Genomic DNA, 20,711 nt, shown 5'->3' with positions numbered 1-20,711 from the left:
TCAAACCATTAATTGTTTAATGTAAATAAGGACAAATTCTTACTTGAACTGGCAGAAAATATCTGCATATTCAGGAAGGATGCCGCTGGCCTGTAGCACTGTCACACGGAAGGTAAACACACTACCCAGTTTCAAGTGATCACCAATTTCCTCAGTGAATCCTTCCATAGTCATCTTTCCATCCAAAGTGGCTGACTTCAAGTCTTAGGGAGGAGACACAAACATCCTACATGAAATCACTTTTTTCCTTTTTTTGTTCTCCTTTCTTTTCTTAAAATATTCCTTCAGGCAACAGTTTAGTCCCATCACACTTTTTTGTTTTTCTTTTGAGCCCCAATTATTCGCTGATCATCAAGAGATCCAAATACCTGGGAACAGTTTTTCTGCACAGTTCTTCAAATGAATAACTCCAGCATCTATCACATGCAACCCACCAGTTACACTTCTCCCTACCTATCATATTCTTGAAGGACACTCAGAACCCCTTTCTATCACTGACTGAAAGTGTCCCAGATTTCCCTTAAGTTCTCCAAAACTACTACATATTTCTTGCTTACCTAGCTCATTCATTCTGTTTATCTCCTCTGGAGGAGTGGTAACCTCCGAATTCTGTCCTTGCCCTTCCACAATTCTTAATTCTTCCAATGACAGTCCAGAGCGAGTCATCGCAACTGAAGAAAAATCACTCTGAAAAATTAAATGAAGTAGCATGTAACAGACTCCTGCAGTTTCTGGTTTTGCCGTCCCCTTCTTCCCCCGCAATACTTAGTCTTTATTTAGAAGCACAAACTACCGCACTCAAAGAAACCTAACTCAATGTTAAGACTTCTTACCTTATCAAAATATTCATTGTCGAATGAAATTTTAGCAGTGCCAGACTGTCGAATACCAGATCCATAATCTGGGGCTTCTTCATCAGCTAAGAAACAGAAAAAGAAAAAAAAAAAGGTGGGGAGGAGAAAGGAAAACCCTCAGAGTTATCTAAATGGTAATTCTGATTACAATGGAAACCAGTCCATAAAGCAGAAGAGGCCTGGTTCCAGTCAACCAATAACAGATTAGAGTAAGTGCTGGAAAAAGCCATAGCAGAAATCTATCCATCATGAACTCAAGTGTGGGAAAATAATAAGACAGGCTATGAATTTTCAACATTAATATACTTAACTTCAGAGGGCTTTGAATGCAAAACAATTTTAGTACTCATTTTGATTATTTTTTTACTTCTGATTATTATACCCGAGGTAAATTAACATACTATAATACAGTGACCCAGGTGGGAACGTATACTTACGTTGATTTAAACTGCCATCTAAAATTCTGTATCCATAAACTAAGCAGTAACACTAGCAAAGCTTCACAAGTACACACTGTAAATTTAAACGGCGGTTCTGTCCACACAATCTGCCCATTTAACCTCCTCCTCTTTGCAGAGACTGACAACAATGAGGCCTGGTTAAACACCAGCTATTTTTTCCACAGTAAATGCATTCTTGCAGGAGAAATCCCAAGACTCAGAATGTGTTCCGAAGCTTCGCTTTGGGACCAAATAATGCCATGGCTCTTTTTCAGAGGATGTCCCCAGTTCGATTTCTATTATCCATGCTGTATGCTATTTATTTGGATGGATAAATAGAATATTTATTTGGAAATATTTGGTCAATGCTAAGGAGACCAAACCAAACTAGAAATGAGATTTTGTACACATTAAACCAGATTTTATTTCATTTGCTGTTTTAGTCCCTGCCAGAGTGATTCTTACACGTCTTCAGAGTCTGAGATTTCATTGTATGTTCCCATGGAGAGTGAAACTTCCAGGGTTACCCTACCTAAACAATACAGAAACGTTGGCAGTTAGCCACTGCTAGAAAGGACAAACTATGGGAAGTATCTGTGCTCTCACCAGAATAGATAAGACATGGCTGACTACCAACACTAAAACTCAACTAGCTCACCTCATACTGTTAAAGTATAGAATATTAGCAGCCAACTAGCGGACTGCAGTTAAGCTCTGGCACGCATACAATGGCAGTTGAAAACTGGATGAAGCAGTCACCATCCCCATATGTCTACCCTTCTCTTCTGAAAAGTTGATAATTCTTGGTGATTAAACAGTATGTTAAAGCAGCTTCTAGGTCTCAACACATTTTAGTGAGGCAATGAAATGGAAAACTGCTGCTGATTTCTGTTTATACTACACTGAAAACCGTCAGTTCAGGAAGTGCTTCACATGCTATTCAGTCAGACTATGGAGGAGCACATTTCTGTGCATTTAAAAGGATAGTTTGGAAGGAGCAAATACTTGGTACATTTAACTTTTCTGCAAGTCACCACAACTATCCAACTTGCATGTACCTTTGTCCACTGTTTATACCAGGTGCCAGAAAGAAAACCTTTGCTTTTAGTTAAAAAGTCTCCTGACACTAGTTAGCCCTTTCATTCTTAAAAAGCAGTGTTGCATTAGTTGCCAGGTATAAACTTCACTGGTCAACACCATCATCTTAAAAGCTTCTGGTCAGTATCATTATTTCAAGATTTATTCATACTTGGTCCATATGATTCACGTTAATTAAAGAATTTCAAAAGCAAGTTAATAATAAAGAACAAGTGTTCTTTGCAACACTAAAATTATTCAGGTTTGAGTGTAAGAGAGAATGGTTTGATTTGTTTGCCTGTTTTTTAAAGCTGCAGCTATTCATAGTGTACCAAAGAGCTGCAAGGTAAAGCTCTCAAGAGTATCTCACCTGCTATAGCTTGCACTGCTACTCGCAGAAATCCTCGTACTTCTCCTTTCTCACTAACAACAGCTACTCTGTGAATAAGCGGCACCGGGTACAGTAGATTGCTCAGGTATACAAATGCTCTGGTAACAGGAAGGAAAGAAAACACAAACAGCATTAGGCAATCACCTGCAAAACCAGACTGCAGTATTTGGTTGGCTAATGGGACATTCAAATCTCCAGTCTACTTTACTCCATCTATGAGACCTGCACTGTGGTCATGTATCCATATTGGCCACACAGGATTCTGCAGCAGTGTCAAAGCTAAATGAAGCCACAAAATTATCTAAATCAGAGTATACTAGAGACACAGGGCTTATATTAGTGAGTTACAAAACATATGAAGGAGACAATTTAAAATGATGGCTTTATAGAACATAATTTTAGATGCACTACAGTTGTAAATGGAGCTGTTAGCAAGATGGTAGAAATCTACTAAGGAGCTACTGAGTACAAAGAGTTGTTTGAGTTTTCCACCCCATGAGTGTAGTTTGAAGTGATAAATTAAAAGGGAGTTGATCTACTGTGTTCACACAGCCTCAGATATTTTACTGAACGTATAAGAACACTCTTCAAAACAGATTGACTGAATGTTTTCTCTCTTCTCTATTCATTTGATAGCATGGTATACAGAGTAATCAGAAATCCCCAATAAACCATAAGTCATCTCTTAGGTTTTTTGGAAGATTCACTGAGTGAGTATACAGATAGTGGAAGACTCGTAGTCTTCACAGTAAATATCTTTAGGAGTATTGTATTTATTTCTTAAAAAAAAAAAAGAAAAAAAGAAAAAAAGAGAGAGACCAAAAAACAAACAACAAAACACCACAACAGTACTCCAGAGCAATCATTTAGAAATTACAGTTTACAGTAGGAAAAGCAGCATTTAGGCCCAGTACTGGATGATCCTGCTACACGCTAACTTTTAAAGTTACATACAAGTAGGGTCTATTTTGGAACAATAAGTTAATAAGTTTTATTGTACAGATTTCTAATTAAAGTTAGACTAACATTATTATTTTACATTTCTGCAATGAATTGCAAGAGTTTAAAAAACTTTAAATGTTGAGAAGCCTAACAAGTCAGGTAAAGAAAGGCTCTCAACAAGGGGAAAAAATGAAAGGCTTTATTTATTGAGCTGTTTCAGAGTTCAGGAGAGTACTGAGATACACAGAAGTTTAACCAATGGTTTTACCAGTCATTAAATTTAAAGTGACTAACCAATTATGTATGTAATTTTTATGAATTTATGCATATTAAATTATGCTAAACACCAGTCATTTGTTTAACTGGAGTTCCTTCTTGCAGTCCCTTTTATTAGTCTTCATTATTAAGCATAATTAATTTCTCAAATTTGTAACTGTTATTGTTTAATATTCATAGGGAAAGTCCTGCATGACAAAAGAGGACTGAGAGAGAAACAAAGATGTTCACTGCCTCTGTCTGGAGACATCAGCTGTAGAATCTGTTCCTTGAACACAGCAAGACTGATCCGAACTCAATTCCTTCTGACACATAGCTAAGGACCAAAGTTAGAAAAGGTAAGTGTTTCTCCTTGGGTTCGCATGCCCGTTCCCAGTATGAATGAAATGACAAGGTAGTCAAACAGGTGTCAGTTGTGAAACAGAGAGACAAAAAAAATACTACTAAAAACCAAAGTGGTGACAAAATGCAATAGAGAAGAGAATGATTAATAAGGCTATAAAAGTAGCAAAATGAAAAATGAAGAAAACCATACAACAACAACAAAAACAACCGCAACATAACACTTGACTAAGATTAGGATCTAATTCCTTTTCAGTCTGCTCCAAAGTGAGGTAAGCACTGATAAAGCAGGGGAAGGGAGAAGAGACTAAATTTGAAGTAACAAAATGAGAAGTTTAATTTTTTTTTTTCCTCTAAGAAAACATTTTCATTTTTAGCTTTGAAATTTCAGGTGGTGCTCATTTGAGAAAGCAGCATCCCACCATACAAGAAAAGAGTTCCTCACGCTAACAAACTGGAATTGTTCACTTGGACTGGACCAAGGATGGAGTTCAGGAAGGTACGTAGTTATATGCTCAACACGAAAAACACACACAGTCTGAAAACCGCATTTCAGGCTAGGGAGAACAGACATTTTTCCCCAACAGAAAGGAATCTAAATATCCTTACATTGATATGTATACAGTAAGAGACAGTTTCACTAACTAAAAGAGGCAGTCATTACAGAAGCCTTCCTACTTCAAAGCCAAACTAGTGGCAAGTGAAAGCATTAACTGCATGAAAAAGAAAAATATATTTTTATTTGCACAGCTAAAGTTCTGAAACTGCTGTTCAACATGTGACAGCCAAAGCATTCAGCTTTATTAGCAACTACAATTTTGTCACCTCAGTAAAATGACCACCCCAAAGAAAAAAATATTTCTCATCTTCCTTAATTGCCTTCCATCCAGTCCCCTAGCTCACTGCAATCATTTTAACTTAGAGAAAGAAAAAGCACACAATGCAAAAAGTTTTAAGCTTCCTGTTTGGTGAAGAAAATGCTGTATCTCTTCTGTAGAATGGAGAGCAATAGCACATTTGCTGTACAGAGAAAAGAGCTGGTTTATGCAGCAATACTGCCTTCCAGTGCCATTCCATCTGCTTCATCACAAGACAGTACCAAGTTAGGAGTGGATGAAATGTTAAGGTTATCCTCCTCCTCTTCCCACATCTGGGAAGACTCCCACTCCCCAAACATCCTGTATGCAAGTGTCCCCCCACACCTTAGCCCAGCAGACTGAAAGAGGGGGAGCTGTATTAGCAGAAAGATTGGTGAGGTAAAATGGCATACTCACAACAAAACTAGAAATGAAATTTAACAAACACAATTTTTTATAAAAAATCAAAACAAAAACAACAGAACTCAGAATGACGACGGATATTTTTTAAATAAACACACCAATTCAAGATTTAAATAAAATATCCCATAGTCCTTTCCCACCTCCCTTAAAAACAGCAAATGCTTGATATGTCACACCGTTAAATAGAATCAGCCTTAAAGACAGCCCAGCATGCCAGAAGAGATGGCTAAAAGGGACCAGCTCTTTTTTTCCTTTTCTTTAATTGTTATAGTACAAATAAAAGACAGTCACAGCACAGAGAGAAAAAAAAAAACAAACTGTGATGCTCAAGGAGTTGGATAACTACATGATCAATTTCTCCTCCTCCTCCTCTCCTTCATGACTTGGACTCACTATTGCTGATGAGCGCCCCCCAAAAATATTAAATATTATTTTATTTTTGTCCTACACATTCCACAACATACAAAACAGCACACAGTTAAAAGTGCTAAGGAATTTTCATTTTGTTATAAATTGAACACTACCTTGTGCTCAAGACAATATCTATGTAGACGGACATACCCTGTGATACTTGTAAGTCACACTGCTCAAAAGTAGAATTCTCATGCTGGAAGACACTGAGGAATCAAAATAGTTTCTACTCAGTGGTGCTAAACAGTCTAACAGCTTTCTGCTGACAGAATCAGCACAATAGAAGAACAGAACAGGAATAGAAACAGAACAGAATAGAAGCCAACAACTGGGAAAAAGTCATTCAGCTGTCTACTCAGAGGTAATACACACTGTTTCATTCCTCGATACAATTTACAACCCAAGTAGAGTTCCTTAATATATGCAGCTTACGTGGTTCAGGCTAGTACCCTTAACTGCTGCAGCTTCATATGTCTGCCTATAGAGACAGAGCTCAGTATTCTTTTTAATACAAGGAAACGGGAAGCAAGCTGTGTAATTGCCAGGAAGCACGGCTGCTTTCATTATACACTGTATTTGCTCAGCTTGTGTTGTGCTTCCTGAAGAGTTTGTGAAATGAAGATGAATAGCTCAACTTTTTCCCAAGCACTGAAGGTCCTGCTCTGAAAGAACACGCACAACAGGAGAATACGCTGAGTATGCCAGCACTGTTACAAGAAAGCAGCCCTAGCCATTGCAGACAGCACACATACGCTTTAACTAGCTGACAACCACTTCCAAGTCAGTTAGGATGGCTTTCCCAAACTGACTCTTGTGGATCAGATTAGCCTGAAAGAATTAAATTTTATAAAACACATTATCAGACATTGCACGTAATGGCACAAATTCAGAGAGATCAAAGAGGACTAACGCAATTTCTTGCATCTGTAAGTAACTGTAATTTTCGTTTCAAAGACTAGATCAAGGAAGTTCCAAGTTTTAATCACAGCTTGTAAACAGATCCACTAAAGACAAAGAATGAGGTTAGACAATACAGCTAAACTGATCTAAAAGCTTGACAAAAGACTGACAAACTCAGTCCCTCATTTTCACAAATAATGCAATCAAGTTTCCTGCATTTGAGGAAAATGCAAAATGATCCCGTCTTCCTGACCATGAAGTCTTCCCTGCTAGCAGTCACAGAAAAGGATAAAACCAAGCTCTGGTCCCTTCTCCTTTGTTCCTCCCTTCTCCCAGCCATGAAGTCTTACCCCATCTTTTGTATAACACCTCTGGTAACCACCTCCCTTACTTTTTTAACAAGTAGATTGGCTTACAGAGTGATCAAATGAGCAAAAAAGCGTAAATGGGGGAGTGGGAGAAGAAGAGAGGGGAGCAAAGTCACTAAATAAAATCTTTCTATTTCTTGTCATGAGTAACACGTTTGAGCAAGACTATCTTTGAAGAAACAGTGCAAAGTGCTACAATTTTTTAATGAAACTTGCTGTCCTTAGGTTCTACACCACAGACTGAAGTCTAATAATGCCTTAATCATATCTAGATTGGCAAAATAGGTAATACTCTAAAATACATTAAGCAAACTTGTTTCAGGAATTCAAGCATGGTGCATGGGGAGGGAAAGCGCTGATGAACACCACCAGCCAGTGAATTTTAATGATGATGACCTTTCACTACATAAAACTTGCTACCAAGAGTCATGCATAATCTGAGAAGCCAAATCATCTCAAAGAATACTCTTTTCCTCATCCAGAAAGGACCATTCTTCATTCTCCTCATGGCATCCTTCCTCTTCAGACACAGAGGACGTTAAATGAGTTTTCAAAAAATGGATTTATTGGAGTGGACTTAAAGACTTTTCACCGTACTCCGAGACTCTTCTACGGGAGAAAATTACATATTGCAATACTATCTCAGCAATCTTGCAATGGCTAAATAGAGCATTCCATAAATAACGTTTAAATACTGTACATAAGCAAAACCACATTCAGTCTATGTTGTGACAAGTTACCTAGAAACAGATTTACTCATGTTGTTGCATCTAAGGGCTATTTTCTCAATTATTATTTAGGTCTTCGTGGCCTCTGACATGGGAATTTAAAACTTAATGTTAAACTACACTCATTCTCTGGCAATTCCAATTTATGTATATAGATATTTTGGCTGTCTTGACAGATACTCTATGCAGCACAAGGCAAAGCCATTGCAGTCTACAGCAAGAGCTGGTCCCTTTTGGCCATTCTCACAGTAACCTCACCAACCTTCCCACTAAAATGAACCAAGGGGATCGGTCGTAAAACGGGTCGCGCCCATCATTGAAGAGGTCTGATCCCTCCTCAGTTCCAACGTCGGAGCCAGTATCATCCACAAAGGCCTCATCATCAAAGTCCTCCATCTCATCCTGCTGTTCATCAGCCAGTTCAGTGATGTCGGAGTCAGCCGTGGAGAAAGTGGGGGAGGGCGTGCGATCAGCAAGGCGCTCATTCACGCAGCCATGGAATATAGGGGAGCTAGATATCAGTTAACGGAATACCAATTAACAGAGTGAGGGGAAAGAAGAATGCTTCATTTAACAGCCGTCTGTTGCCATCAGCACAGAGACCACCTGAACAACAAACAAAGGCTTCAAACCATCTGGACTGCAATGAAACGTAAGGGAAGGGATTGCTAATAAAGTCAGGAAAAAGAGCATCCTTGAACTGAGCAGAAAGCAAATGAAAAATGAATATAAACATGGACGAACATACAGATATTGAAAGCGCATCCATTTAGCAGAGCTACCATTCTTATTTCCAACATGTAGCATTTTTGTAAATAAAAATATTGTAAAGGTGCGGCCAACATCAGGAAAGATTAAAGAATCCCATCAGCTATTAGGTATTTCCATAGGGTATGACCAAACTATTTGAACCACATATGTAAGTAAGGCCCTGGGCCACTTTTCCCCTCAGTTTCCAGTGTTCTTCATATTCTCACAGCTCTGCTCCAGCCACTTTATACAGAACTTAGCTAGCTACATTTTTTTTTTTAAATAAACTTGTAACTTACTAAGGGTTCAGTCAAATCAGGTTCTACAAGATTACACCAGAACCATCAACATTCTAAAGAACATTTTCTACTCTTCACTATATTTTAAGTCTATCAGAAATCCCTGAAAAACAACATACACAACTAACACTGGTGGCCATACAGTTTACAACCACATTCAAAGTCAAAGTTCATCCAGAATTGACAACAGTTACCAGTGTACCAGCAGCTGAGATTATCGTCACATACCTTCCAACAAGCTTGAACCAATGAAAGCGATCATAAAAGGGGTCACTGCCTGTCATTGTGCTTTCACTTTCATCCTGTGTATTCGATGCCATTTCCCCAGCTCTGTCATACATCTCACGCATCAGGTCCAACCTCTGCCTGCATAGAAGAAAGCAGGATTAAAGAATTAAGAGAGTGAATAAAAAAAGCAGAGAACACAAAGTGGGGTACACCGACTTCACCTATACCAAATTACACATAGGAAAGGAAGAAGAACAGAGGAGTTTGTACCACTGAGTTTGGTACTGTACTAATTCTCTGACATGTTAGGGATTCTGAGAAAAATTTTGTAGGTTAAGCCCACTAAGCACAAGGCAAGGTCACTGCAGAAGCTTATGTAAATCTTGGATTTCATTCAAACTTGCAAATATTCTTCCTTTTTTGCATCAGACAATGTTGCTGAGTAATTTAGGCAGGTTTTTTGCATTCCACTCCAGAAACTTTGGCATTCTGTTTTAAAAGCAAACTGATTCCATTACAGACTTTTATTTATTTATTTATTTAACTGCAGGAAACAAGTGCTTCACACTGCAAGATCCTTCGTCTGGAAGTTATTAGTGGAAAAAAAGTTCCTGAGTCAGTATTTAGAAAATGGGGAAAAGACACATGTCTTTTGCCTATTTGCAAGAATATGATGAAAATAATTCAAATTACAGTCAGAATTTGTGTAGCTTCCATAGAAATAGAATCTTCTTTATTTAAGTTTTTTATTATAAATTATGCCTTATACTACTAGGTTATATAAAAGCAGGTGGAAGGAAACTTTTGCAGTGAAAGGAATGTGGAAAAAAAATTAACGCAGAGATGAGCTGTGATGAGCCTTACTAGATTTAAAAAATAAAATCTAACCTCAAATTACAAAAATTTAATGTGGAGGTGAAGTAAGATGCTGGAGAACAAATGCACTTGTTCAAAGAATCTAGAAAGCTTGTATTTAAAACATACCATGCTGTCTGGAAAGTTGGCATTTGGGAGGACACAGTGAAAAAAAAAAAGTACAGCAGAGAATGAATGCCAAGGGGTGAAATTTTTCAGTGAACCTCCTTGGATATAAAGAAATTTGTTCTCTGGTAACATTTACATACTTGAGTTTTTCCAAGGACCAGTAATGTGTTGCTCCATTCTTCAGATCCTGGACTTCCACAGCTACCACTGTACGGGGGAAAGGCCTATTGTCCCGGGTCTTCTCCAACTCAGTGGGCAAAAGCTCTGGTGGCAGCGGTGAGTAGAGGGTGTCTGTCAGAAGGACAAATTGAAACTGCACCTGAATGGAAAAAGAAAAATTATTTAGTTCTGAGAAATCATCTATCAGCATCACAAAGGGGACAGAGACCTAACCTAAGGCAACGTATAAAGCCAGTTTAACTTTCATGTCTGACCAGATTCAAGTTTTCTTACGTCACTTTTTTTTTTTTTGTCTCAAATTGGCATAAAACATATTTTTCAGCTGAGTACATGTATCTTGCCTTTATTGTCACAGCTAGCAGAGGTCTGGAAAACTATAAACGTAGCACATCCTGCAGCATCCAATTCTCTTGGAACCATGAATGACCACATAAAGTTAAAAGCAAAAAGGAAAAGACAGGGCCCTGGGGAGTTGTACATGTACATGTGTTTATGATACTGACAGGAACAGCGTAAGGGAAATGAAGAAGAGGAGAATGCATCAATCAGATTTGTATGGGATGTTCATTCAGCCAGAAGTCTGAATCAGAGACTCACAATTTTCTGAATCCTTTTAAATCCCAAACTAATAAGCAAGATACATATAACTTCAAAGACTACAAGTAACTCCAAGCATTTGAAGCAGGATTATACAGTCAAAACTAATGAGTCAGAAAATTCAAAAAACTACTCCGCATGTCCCTACCTTTTTCTTTAACTCCACACTGATTGCATTGGCTTCTTTCAGATATACTGCATTTCCCCAGAGTTGGTCCCTCAGTGATGTAAACTGATGAAATTTCCACTTCCTGAAAGCCCACTGTGCGAGTTCATACTCATGTCGTGTCCAGGGCACTAGGAAGAACAAAGAAACAGAGAAATAAAACACTGTGGCTTCTACTCTAAAGCATCACATGCAGTACCTAATACTACTGCTAACTGCATCATCAAGTTCTCAACACCTTTTCTGAAAAAGAACAAAAAACAAAAACCTGCATTTTTATTATTCAGTGAGGAAAAACTGGATTCAAACTTCCTCACCACTAGCAATGGAGATATAATCATCAAGTAAGGAGAGTTGGAACAGACGAAATAAATTCTACTCCTACTATTTTAAATTAGTTAACAACTATTAAAGCCAAATACTGAAACAGTGGAATGAAAGGAATTATTATGGGACTAACAAACCCTATCTACTGTCCAGAAATAGAATTATATAGACATGTCACAGCAGGAATTACAAGAATTCCTGTCAAGGAGAAAAAAGAAATTTCAACATCAAAACAGGGAAACAAAGGCAACAGTATTATTTTGGTTTGAGACACTTGAACTTTTTTTAGTGCCAAGAAGAGATAGATTCCTTCAAATTCAACACCACCAAATCAAAGCTTATATTTCAACTAACCTAGTTTGTGCATCAATTTAATTTGGGTATGTATATCTACTGTTCATGTGGAATTTATTCTATTAATAGGAATTTATCCCTTTATGCTGTGAAGACTACAGATCAAGAAGTTATGAAGTGTTGCGCAGCTTTCCAAAGCAAGTTTTCTGTTACTAGAGATATTATAGCAACTGTTCCTTTAGGCTTGGCTATATCCAAATTACTATTAGCTTCAAGCTCACCTTCTTCCTCTTCTTCTTCCTCCTCTGTTGTTTCAGCTGCCAAGGATCGTGTCTCTACCTGCTTCTGTAAGGCCTGCAGCTTACTCTCATAGTCCTGTGGGGAGAGAGAAGATACCGTGTAGGAGGACAGACAAAAGCAAGGAGAACAGTTAAGAGAGACTAACACCTCAGATGGAATGACAGACACAGAGAACAAATACATAAAGACACTTCCATTAATGCTAGCAGGTCACATACCAACATCTATTGTTTTAGTACAATCTGTCTTTGAAAAGAGAGAAGACAGAGGCCAATACAACTAAGACAGTACTGTTGTTTTCTAAAATCATCAGATATACATGCTCGTAGTATCTGTAAGAGAGAAAGGTTTAGGATTTTTTTTTGCTATAAACTGAAAAAAGGGGATTTTGGGGGAACCTGCTTGCTGCTTTCAGGGAGGTAGGAAAAAGGAAGAAATAGAGAAAAGTACAGCAATAAGTTTAAAAGGGGAGGATTCAGCTTCATTCGCTCAAAGGGAAAAATTAACAGCACCACTGATTTGCCTTTTGATACAAAAAAATTCATTTCAGATTTTAGAAAAAAAACCAAACCTATTTTGTTTTCAATTAGATTTTCCTCTTGGGATGTATCACTTTTTCATATGTGTATTTCATATATCAGAAGATGAAAAAAATACCACCACCTTGACAAGTGGGCAGAGAAGTCTGTGCAGAGAGGTTTACCCACAAGGAGCACTTCAACAATACCTTCTGGTGTAAGACCATTTTCTTCCTGTTCAGCATAATCATGGCTTGAAATAAATGCTACTAAGACCTAATAACCCTTTTATTATTTGCTGGTAAAACAAATACAAATTCAAGACATTTAGAACAGTCACAGTCACTGTGCTCCTTGTCTCAGAGCCTACTTCACTATTATATTTTATTTTTTGAAGATAATCCTTTGGCATATATTACACAAAGTAAACTGGCTTCTCAGGATTTTTATACAAGAGTTGCAACATCAATTCACTAAGAGTGTTACAGAGTTCTTAAGGAGAATTCTTCAGGCCACTTGTCTTGTATTCCAACCTTCTCTCTTCCACAGTTCCCAAACCTAAAATTCTTCTCCAGTGCACTGTTTGCAGTAATACAGTCTTAAGTCTAACAGCTATAGAAAGCAAGCGTTACACTTTCCTCCCATCCTATTTAAGCATCTCACCTAAACAGCTACATTAGTTTGGTTTTGTACAGCAAGTGTAGTACTTAACACTGCCACAATGTGATTGCATGAAATTTAACACAAGCTCAGTCAGAAAGACCTTTAAACGGTACTTGGAAAGGAGATAAACCTGAAGTACATTGTTTTAAGTTTGTAAGTAATATTTCCTGGAGGTAGCTTTAAAAAACAGTAGCTGTACTCTTAAGAAATTGCAGAATTTTCAGTACAATGAATTCAATACCCTTGACCTTTAGGGAGAGAAAACTGAACTATTAAAGATACATGGCCTTTGTATGAGAGCTGCATTTTAATTTTCTAACTTCCTCCTGAAATTTTATTTGGCTAAAATGGTCCTTCTTCTTCATGTGTGTCTGCTCCATTCACTCTAAGATAGCTACATACTTACACTGTAAGTAAACCTTAGCCCAGCAGCAAAAGAACTACAGACAAAACAGATATCCTTTTTTTTTTTGATACTCCTTCTGAAATTCGTAATGATGCACCAAAAAACTATGCTAGACTCGATGAGGAGTTTCAGACTTATCTACAGTTCTGAAATACCTAGCATACTCTTAAAAATTAACATAAAGGCACTCTCTCTGATCTTTTTTCCCCCATCCATGTAGATAATGCTATTACATTTGAAACCAAGATAAAACAGGTCAGACGTGAAGTGACAGAAACAAGCTTCTCTTACTTGCATGGAAGGGCAAAATAATTTATTTTCCTGTAGTCTGAAGTAGATAATCTGAGGATGTCATTTTGAGCAGCTAGATTGTAGAAATGAAGAAATGAAAAGCTCTTCAAGTAGTGTTTAAGTAGAATCTTTGATCAGATTCTTTTGGAGAAACTGAAAAGCTGCAGAGGGAACGGTCAAAAATCAGGAGCATTCCACTAGGAAAATTCTACTTCCAGCATGAAAAACCCAGGCACATTAAATTCATTCAAAGACAAAGACCTGCTTCTTGTCTTCTCTATTTTCAGACTTGTGAGCTGAGGAAGTGTATCTTCTGTACATTTACATACCTAGATAAATAAATGCTTAATATAAGGAGACACTTTTTATTGACTCCACGCTAACAAACATTAGTTTTAAAACTAAGTAAAAGAATTGAAGTTTGTTTTCCCATAATGAAAAAGAGAAACAGGTACCATTTCCCTAAGCAGAAAAACAGGACTGAAGATTGCCTCCTGGCACTTGATACTACGGTAGTATTTAAAAATAATTGGCACTGAGCAACAGATGAAAGATGAATTTCAGGTTGGTTCACACAGAAGGTGCACTGACTGCACTGTAAAAGGGGTTGGTATGCTCTACTGAGAGATCGGTCAGCTCTCCAGGTAAACGTTTCCAGATCTGATTAGTGATAATACACACATAATTGTTAGTACCAATGTAAGGGTGCCTTAACTGCTAGTAAAGAAAAAGCCCCTGCATCTAGAAGCTGCCCTGAAGGTCCATGCCCCAGACTCGTGGAAACCCAATGCATATTGTTGTACAGCTTCAAACCGGTTGTTTCATTAGCTCCATGAATGTAGAAAAAGGGAATGCAAAGTTTATTTTGCCCAGGGGCATGGCAATATCTAAAGCCACAACAATCGTGGATTTTGTGAAAAAGGGGGGGGTGGGGGGGTGGGGGGGTGGTGGAGGATAAAAAAAATTCATACACTCAGACTAGGCCAAGCTTTTTAAGACCAGACTGGACTACTTTTTAAGCAGAACACTGTACCATAACAACTTAGATTCTTTGGATCTATGTTTCCTTCGATCTATGTGATGTCTGCAAAGGTACTGTAGTGTGTGCAATTCCCTCCTCTCTTTGAGGTGTACAAAAAAGTCCGTTTCTTTTGTCTTCAGCGAGCAAATAGAGAGAGAACAGCCAGCTCTGTATTTTCATCCAGAATTTAGATAAACAGCACACAAGATGGTACAACGGGAAAGCACCGAAAAGGAGTATGGCATGTATCCCCTTGCACTACAGAAGTCTTTTTTTGTTGTTTTTGTTGTTGTTTTTTAATTTAAATAAGACACAAATCTGCATAGGCTGCTTTTCACTTCACAGCAGAAAAAATCAGGGTGGATGGACTTACAAGAATTAGACTGAGGAACAATTAAATAAAACTTTTTAACTCTGCTAGAACAATACCAACCCCAAGACAAAAAAATTGGGACAACACTGCAATCAAGTTTCATCTCCATTTCACTAAGACAAGTCTGACACTTACAAGAGATTTCATAGTTTATTGAAAGAGCACTTGTTACAATACAAATCAGTTCTGCTTTTCACAAGGCAGATGCTTGCTCTTAAGACAATCCAAAACTTGTTTTTTCTTAAACAATGGACAGATCTGAAAATCCCATTTAATTCAAAGGCAGCTCACTGCTTTCTTTACAGTACAAATGGGTACACAGCATAGATTTCTCATGTGGCAGCTCCTGAAGTGGTTCAGTGGGAAGTATCCAAGTCAAATTTCAACATATAAAGGATAAAAGAATAAATTTCAACATATAGAGGATAAAGGACAGAGATATTGAAACTATGCTGAATGTACTGATAAAAATAGCATCCTCTAATTTGACAGATCCCTAAATTCAGATTGCTTCAGAAAGGGTATTGAAGTCAATCAGAGGAACATTAGTGGCATGCATTTCCCCCACACCCCCAAATCCACGTGTCCCTAGTGAGTCCTAAAGAATATTTAAGAAATCATCACTATGGCACAGGTGGATACAAACCAGCTGTCAAAGCACACAGCACATCAGCACTTAGCAATGGCAATTAAGCTTACTAAAACAGCACCCCCATCATTGGATGCCACATTTCCATTCCTGAAAGCCTTGTCACACAGTCTTCTATGGAAGCAGTTGTATTACTGTTCAATAGCTCCATTAATACAGAATTTGGAGTAAGAGGTGTGTATATTTCTGAATAGTGCAAGGAGATCCACAAGTTCTCACATTGCTTCCCTTATCAGATGAGGCACTGCACTGTAATTAATATTCAATTCTTAAAGTGGGCAATTATTTTTATAGGACTTTATTTCCAAGTTTCATTTCTGTAATATCCTCCTAAAAGCCAGAAAAAAAGCTGCTTCCTCTGAGCAGACTGGAGTCCATTTTGACATTGACTATCCTTTTTCTTTTTTGTCAAATCATACAACAACAGAATAAGCAGGGTTGTTTTTCTCGTGCTGTGCTAAAACAGTGGGATAAGACAGACTGATGGCAACCTATTTTTCACCATCATCACCGCCACCCAGGCATTTACAGATACTTCTTCTCAGATTTTTAAGCTGAACTAAGTTGGCAAAAACTTTAGTGTCTAGCGTTAAAAAAATCAAGTAGCAGTTTTTAATCTCATGTCAGTACATGTAGTTGCATGGACTTCAAAATTACTCCATGCTCAATCACGTGGTGATTTCGCACAGGCAGCCACAATCCTCAACAAAAATGGGACACAAGATAAAATTGGTTTGGTCTTCTCTCATGACCTATTCCCATGCAGACTAATTCTGACTCACCTATTCCTACAGAATTGAGAGGATTTTCCCAAGCATGCATTTTTGAGAGTCCAAGCCTTTTTGAGGATATGAAAGAACTCATTACTCTTGACATGCACAAAAACAAAGTGCAATGCACTACTAAAACAGGATTCTAAAATAAAGGCAACAGCAAAATATTATTTGCAGGCCAAAACTCATTTTGCAATTCTGACTCAAGCTCAAAGAAAGTAGTGCTCATCTACAAGGCTTCTTTTCTTTAAGAATCAAGACATTTTTGGACATGATGCTTTATTTCCTTTTTTCAAGTAGGTCAAAGCATGAGACAAATGCAAGTTACAAAGCCATATTGGGACACAAAATTAAACCTGCCATAAAAAAAAAAAGTTCCAACTGATGGGACTAGCTCATTCTTTTAGGACAATTAGGGGACTGACTTTGTATCTCCTACATCAGAGGGCCAGTATCCTATCAGTAACACATGTGCAGAGATTTAAGAGTTGACACTTGATTAAACAATATGTAAATGATGCACGGCTGCCATATAACACATGTTGCAACCAGCACCTACACCATGCACAGATGAGGGGAGGGGAAAAAAATAGGACAGGAAATAAAAACAAGATGGAAATTAAGCTTGAGGCACTTCCAACTTATCTACAGCTATGCTGAAACACGCAGAAGTAACAATTACCAGTAGGGCTTATATTTTATCAAAAGATAAGCAACCTCAAGTAAATTAGGGATATTTGTGCAAAACTGCACAAATCATTTAACTGTACAGATACACTGCAAAGTGGACCTATCTTATCAAATGTGGTATAGTAGCCAATTTTGTTTTAAAAATTGTATTCAGGTTAAATTTAAAAGCAAAATAAGTCCTCAAAGGTTTAGATTGCCTTATACTTAAGTCCACAGTTTTTCAGAAGTAAGCACAATTTTGTCTTGCACTTTACGTAACTCAGAAAGTGTATAATTAAAATTGGGACTCTCCAATTGAGATAAAACCCCAAGATCATAAAGCCTATTCCTGAATCAATAGTTTTTCTGTAATTTGTTTGAAACAATCTGAAGTAGGGATTGCAAGCATTTTTTTTATGGCAAATCACCTGCAAGTATAGACCTCTTCAGATCAAAACAGATAGTAAAAATTTTAACTTGCATTTTGAGTATGGGGAGAAGGAAAACGAATCTTATTTTCTCTTCAAAGTGACCTTTTCCTTTATTAAAAGTCTTGAACCCAGGGTTTAATCCAAGACCAGAGGCACTAATATGAGGTATCACATTTAAGATGAAAGAGTTTAATTCTCCTATCTTTGAGGAGAATTCAGCCAATTCAAAAGTAGAGATCTATAAATCTTCATAAGAATAATTATTTCAAGAACATCTCCCAGGCTCATGCCCGAGAAAGCTGAAAACATAAAATAAAAAGAATTAGCTTTTTGAGGCTTCTTCCTGCACCATAGTGTTGAAAAATCCTAGTTCCTTTCCACAATCTCTGTATATAATTAAAAACTATTATATTTAGAGATACAATGGGAATTAGAAGGAAGCTTATTTCCAAAGTATTACTTCAGCAATATATATATATTCTGACATAAAATTCCATTCAGGCAAGTTTAACTGTCACAGCAATTTCATACCAATAATTATGAACTTAAGCAGAAGGAGAAAAGACATCTCCTACTCAGGGAGTAGGACTGTTGTGACCCAATAGCGCTTCTTCATTTCTCTATAAAAAAAGCCACATATCTTGTCAGCCAACAACTTTTGGTTTATAGATTATTATTACTATTAAGAATTTGAGTTAAGAGTGGAAAATATTGTTCTGAAGAGCCAGATCAATTTAAAAACAGATGCTCAGTTTCCCTACTGCTAAGAAAAAGGTCACAAGAAACATTCAATGCTATAAACTAAACTCCTCTTTTGATTGTCTACATAAAACACAGGAGGAAGGTAGCACTTTTAAAGTTCCAGACAGTATTTTCAGCATTAGAAAAATACTCCAAGACACACACAAAAAAATGGTAAATGAGCTAGCAGGGAAGTTCTCCCCTCCACATCCCTCCCTCCAAGTCTAGTCTACAAATAAAGTTCTTACAATTTTTCAGAATGTTCTTCCAATGTGTTGTTAAAACTGCAACAAAAGTCACATGCAAACTGAACGGGCTGAAGGGCCAGTACCTTGTGTTTGTATGTTGAATTACCCAAGTTCTACCTGGCCAAACAAAACCCAAGACATAAACAGAGCCAATCCTGGCTGTTTCTCAATGATAAGCCAGAACTGCCCCTGCTTCCCTCCTCCCCCAAACTACTCTTGGCCAACTAGTCATACTGTAGTTTCTCTGCCCGCTTTGAGGTTAGGTGCTGAGAATTGGCGCCTCATTCGTGGGGGCGTCACGAACTGGTTATAGTGGTTAAGCCGGTCAGTCTGTTTGGGGTGGAAGTTAGCTGTATTGCCTTCTGCACTGCCTCCATTGTTGTGATTGCAGTAAGGTTGTCGGTGCTGATGGATGTGGCGTTTTTGCTGGAAAGTCTGCAGGTCTGGATTCTGCTGCCCACTGTACGAGTGCAATGATTCAGATGAGCCCGATGTCTGACGCCGCAAGGTTTTTTGAGAGCCATTATTGAGAGAATTGCTTCTCCAGCGCAACTGAGGTGATGGCTGCTGCTGACTGCTAGGCTGTGACTGTGTGTTTAACTGCTGCCTGTTAATTTGGATGTTGTCTTGATTCCTCTGGGGGCCATAAAGATTCCACAGCTGCTGAGGGTCTTTTGAAGCAGCTCTACTTTCTTTTTCTTTGTTTTCATCTTTGTTCTTATCTTCTTCTTTTGGAATTCTAACCTCAATAACTTCATCCTCTGTGATAATTATATGGGTGCCTGGACTCCATGAGTTCCTATGTTTGGGATTACTTTTGAAAGGAAACCGGGGCTTGCGATTTTCAGGCGGAATAAATCGGTGAGGCATATTTTGTCGACGAAGCTGTTTTGCTATTTCCTGCTGCTGCAGATTTTTAAATCGAATCTGTTCTTGCCTCATCCAACGTAATCGCCCACGTCTGAAAGCTGGATCACCTGCCATTAACTGAGAAACACGCTCCTCTTTAGCAAGATCATCATTCTCACTTCTTTTTAAGTCATCCATGGGCTTCTTATCCACATCCACCACACTGGCAGAGTTTGGAGACTTAGCATTAGGCATGGTTGACTGAGCTTTCTCTGGAGACCCTATCAGAGGTAAAACCTTCTCCATTTTTAGCATCTTATTTCTAAGAATTTTTATCTCTTCATCCTTCATGTTGTTCTGCTTCTTCACTTCTTGCAAAATATCTTCCAATTTGTCTATATGCACCTTAAGGTCATCCACATCAGTCACTCCTTTACCGTTGGCCATAACATCTTCAATTTTCTCATCTCCAACTCCTACTGTATCCCAGACATCACGAGCAACAGCTCGCCATGATTCACGCTCATTTGGATCTTTTTTCCCATACATGGCACAAAGCTCTTTCATTTTAACAATGGCCAGAGCCTCAATCTCCTGCCTAGTGTGCCTGAAGTCATTGAGTGCTACCTCATAGCATATCTCTTTCACAGCCTGAATCTTTAAGTCTGAGATGGTAACCCATTTGGAGTCTTTGCTAAGGCGTCGACGTTGGGGTATCTGGTACATTTTAATAGGCTCTCGTTTCTTCCCACTGCTGGGGAGGCCACACTTTTTTACAATGGTTTGGAGCTTGCTGGGGGGCAGCTTCTCTCTCAGGGAAGTGATCAGTCTCCAACTCTCCTCACACGATCTCTTGTCCGAATCATCCCCACTATCAGAGTCTGCATCCTTTGGAAAAACAAAAATCAAGAAGTGGCCCCAAAATAACCAAAATTAAAATTGTAA

General features: G+C 38.1%; 1 protein-coding gene across 12 annotated transcripts in view; it reads right to left on the bottom strand.

The window, feature by feature from the left end:
- The window catches only part of KIF1B (kinesin family member 1B), a 98,730-nt gene that overhangs the window by 23,942 nt on the left and 54,077 nt on the right, over positions 1-20,711 (bottom strand). For 8 of the 12 annotated variants that reach the window (XM_075027367.1, XM_075027372.1, XM_075027369.1 and 5 more), the window contains 9 exons: positions 12,116-12,209; positions 11,196-11,344; positions 10,411-10,589; positions 9,287-9,424; positions 8,272-8,520; positions 2,742-2,860; positions 834-919; positions 558-687; positions 44-203 (listed from right to left, as the gene is read on the bottom strand). In XM_075027367.1, the coding sequence (XP_074883468.1) occupies positions 44-203; positions 558-687; positions 834-919; positions 2,742-2,860; positions 8,272-8,520; positions 9,287-9,424; positions 10,411-10,589; positions 11,196-11,344; positions 12,116-12,209 (1,304 nt within the window). Of the gene's footprint in view, positions 1-43; positions 204-557; positions 688-833; positions 920-2,741; positions 2,861-8,271; positions 8,521-9,286; positions 9,425-10,410; positions 10,590-11,195; positions 11,345-12,115; positions 12,210-15,542; positions 20,655-20,711 lie in introns of those variants that run through there. The other 4 variants (XM_075027376.1, XM_075027377.1, XM_075027378.1 and 1 more) reach the window with 2 other exon arrangements.

The sequence above is a fragment of the Buteo buteo genome, chromosome 5, assembly GCF_964188355.1.
Source record: "Buteo buteo chromosome 5, bButBut1.hap1.1, whole genome shotgun sequence".
NCBI classification, from domain to species: domain Eukaryota; kingdom Metazoa; phylum Chordata; class Aves; order Accipitriformes; family Accipitridae; genus Buteo; species Buteo buteo.
The sequence above is the reverse complement of the archived record's forward strand: the minus strand, read 5'-3'. Positions and strand labels throughout refer to the sequence as shown.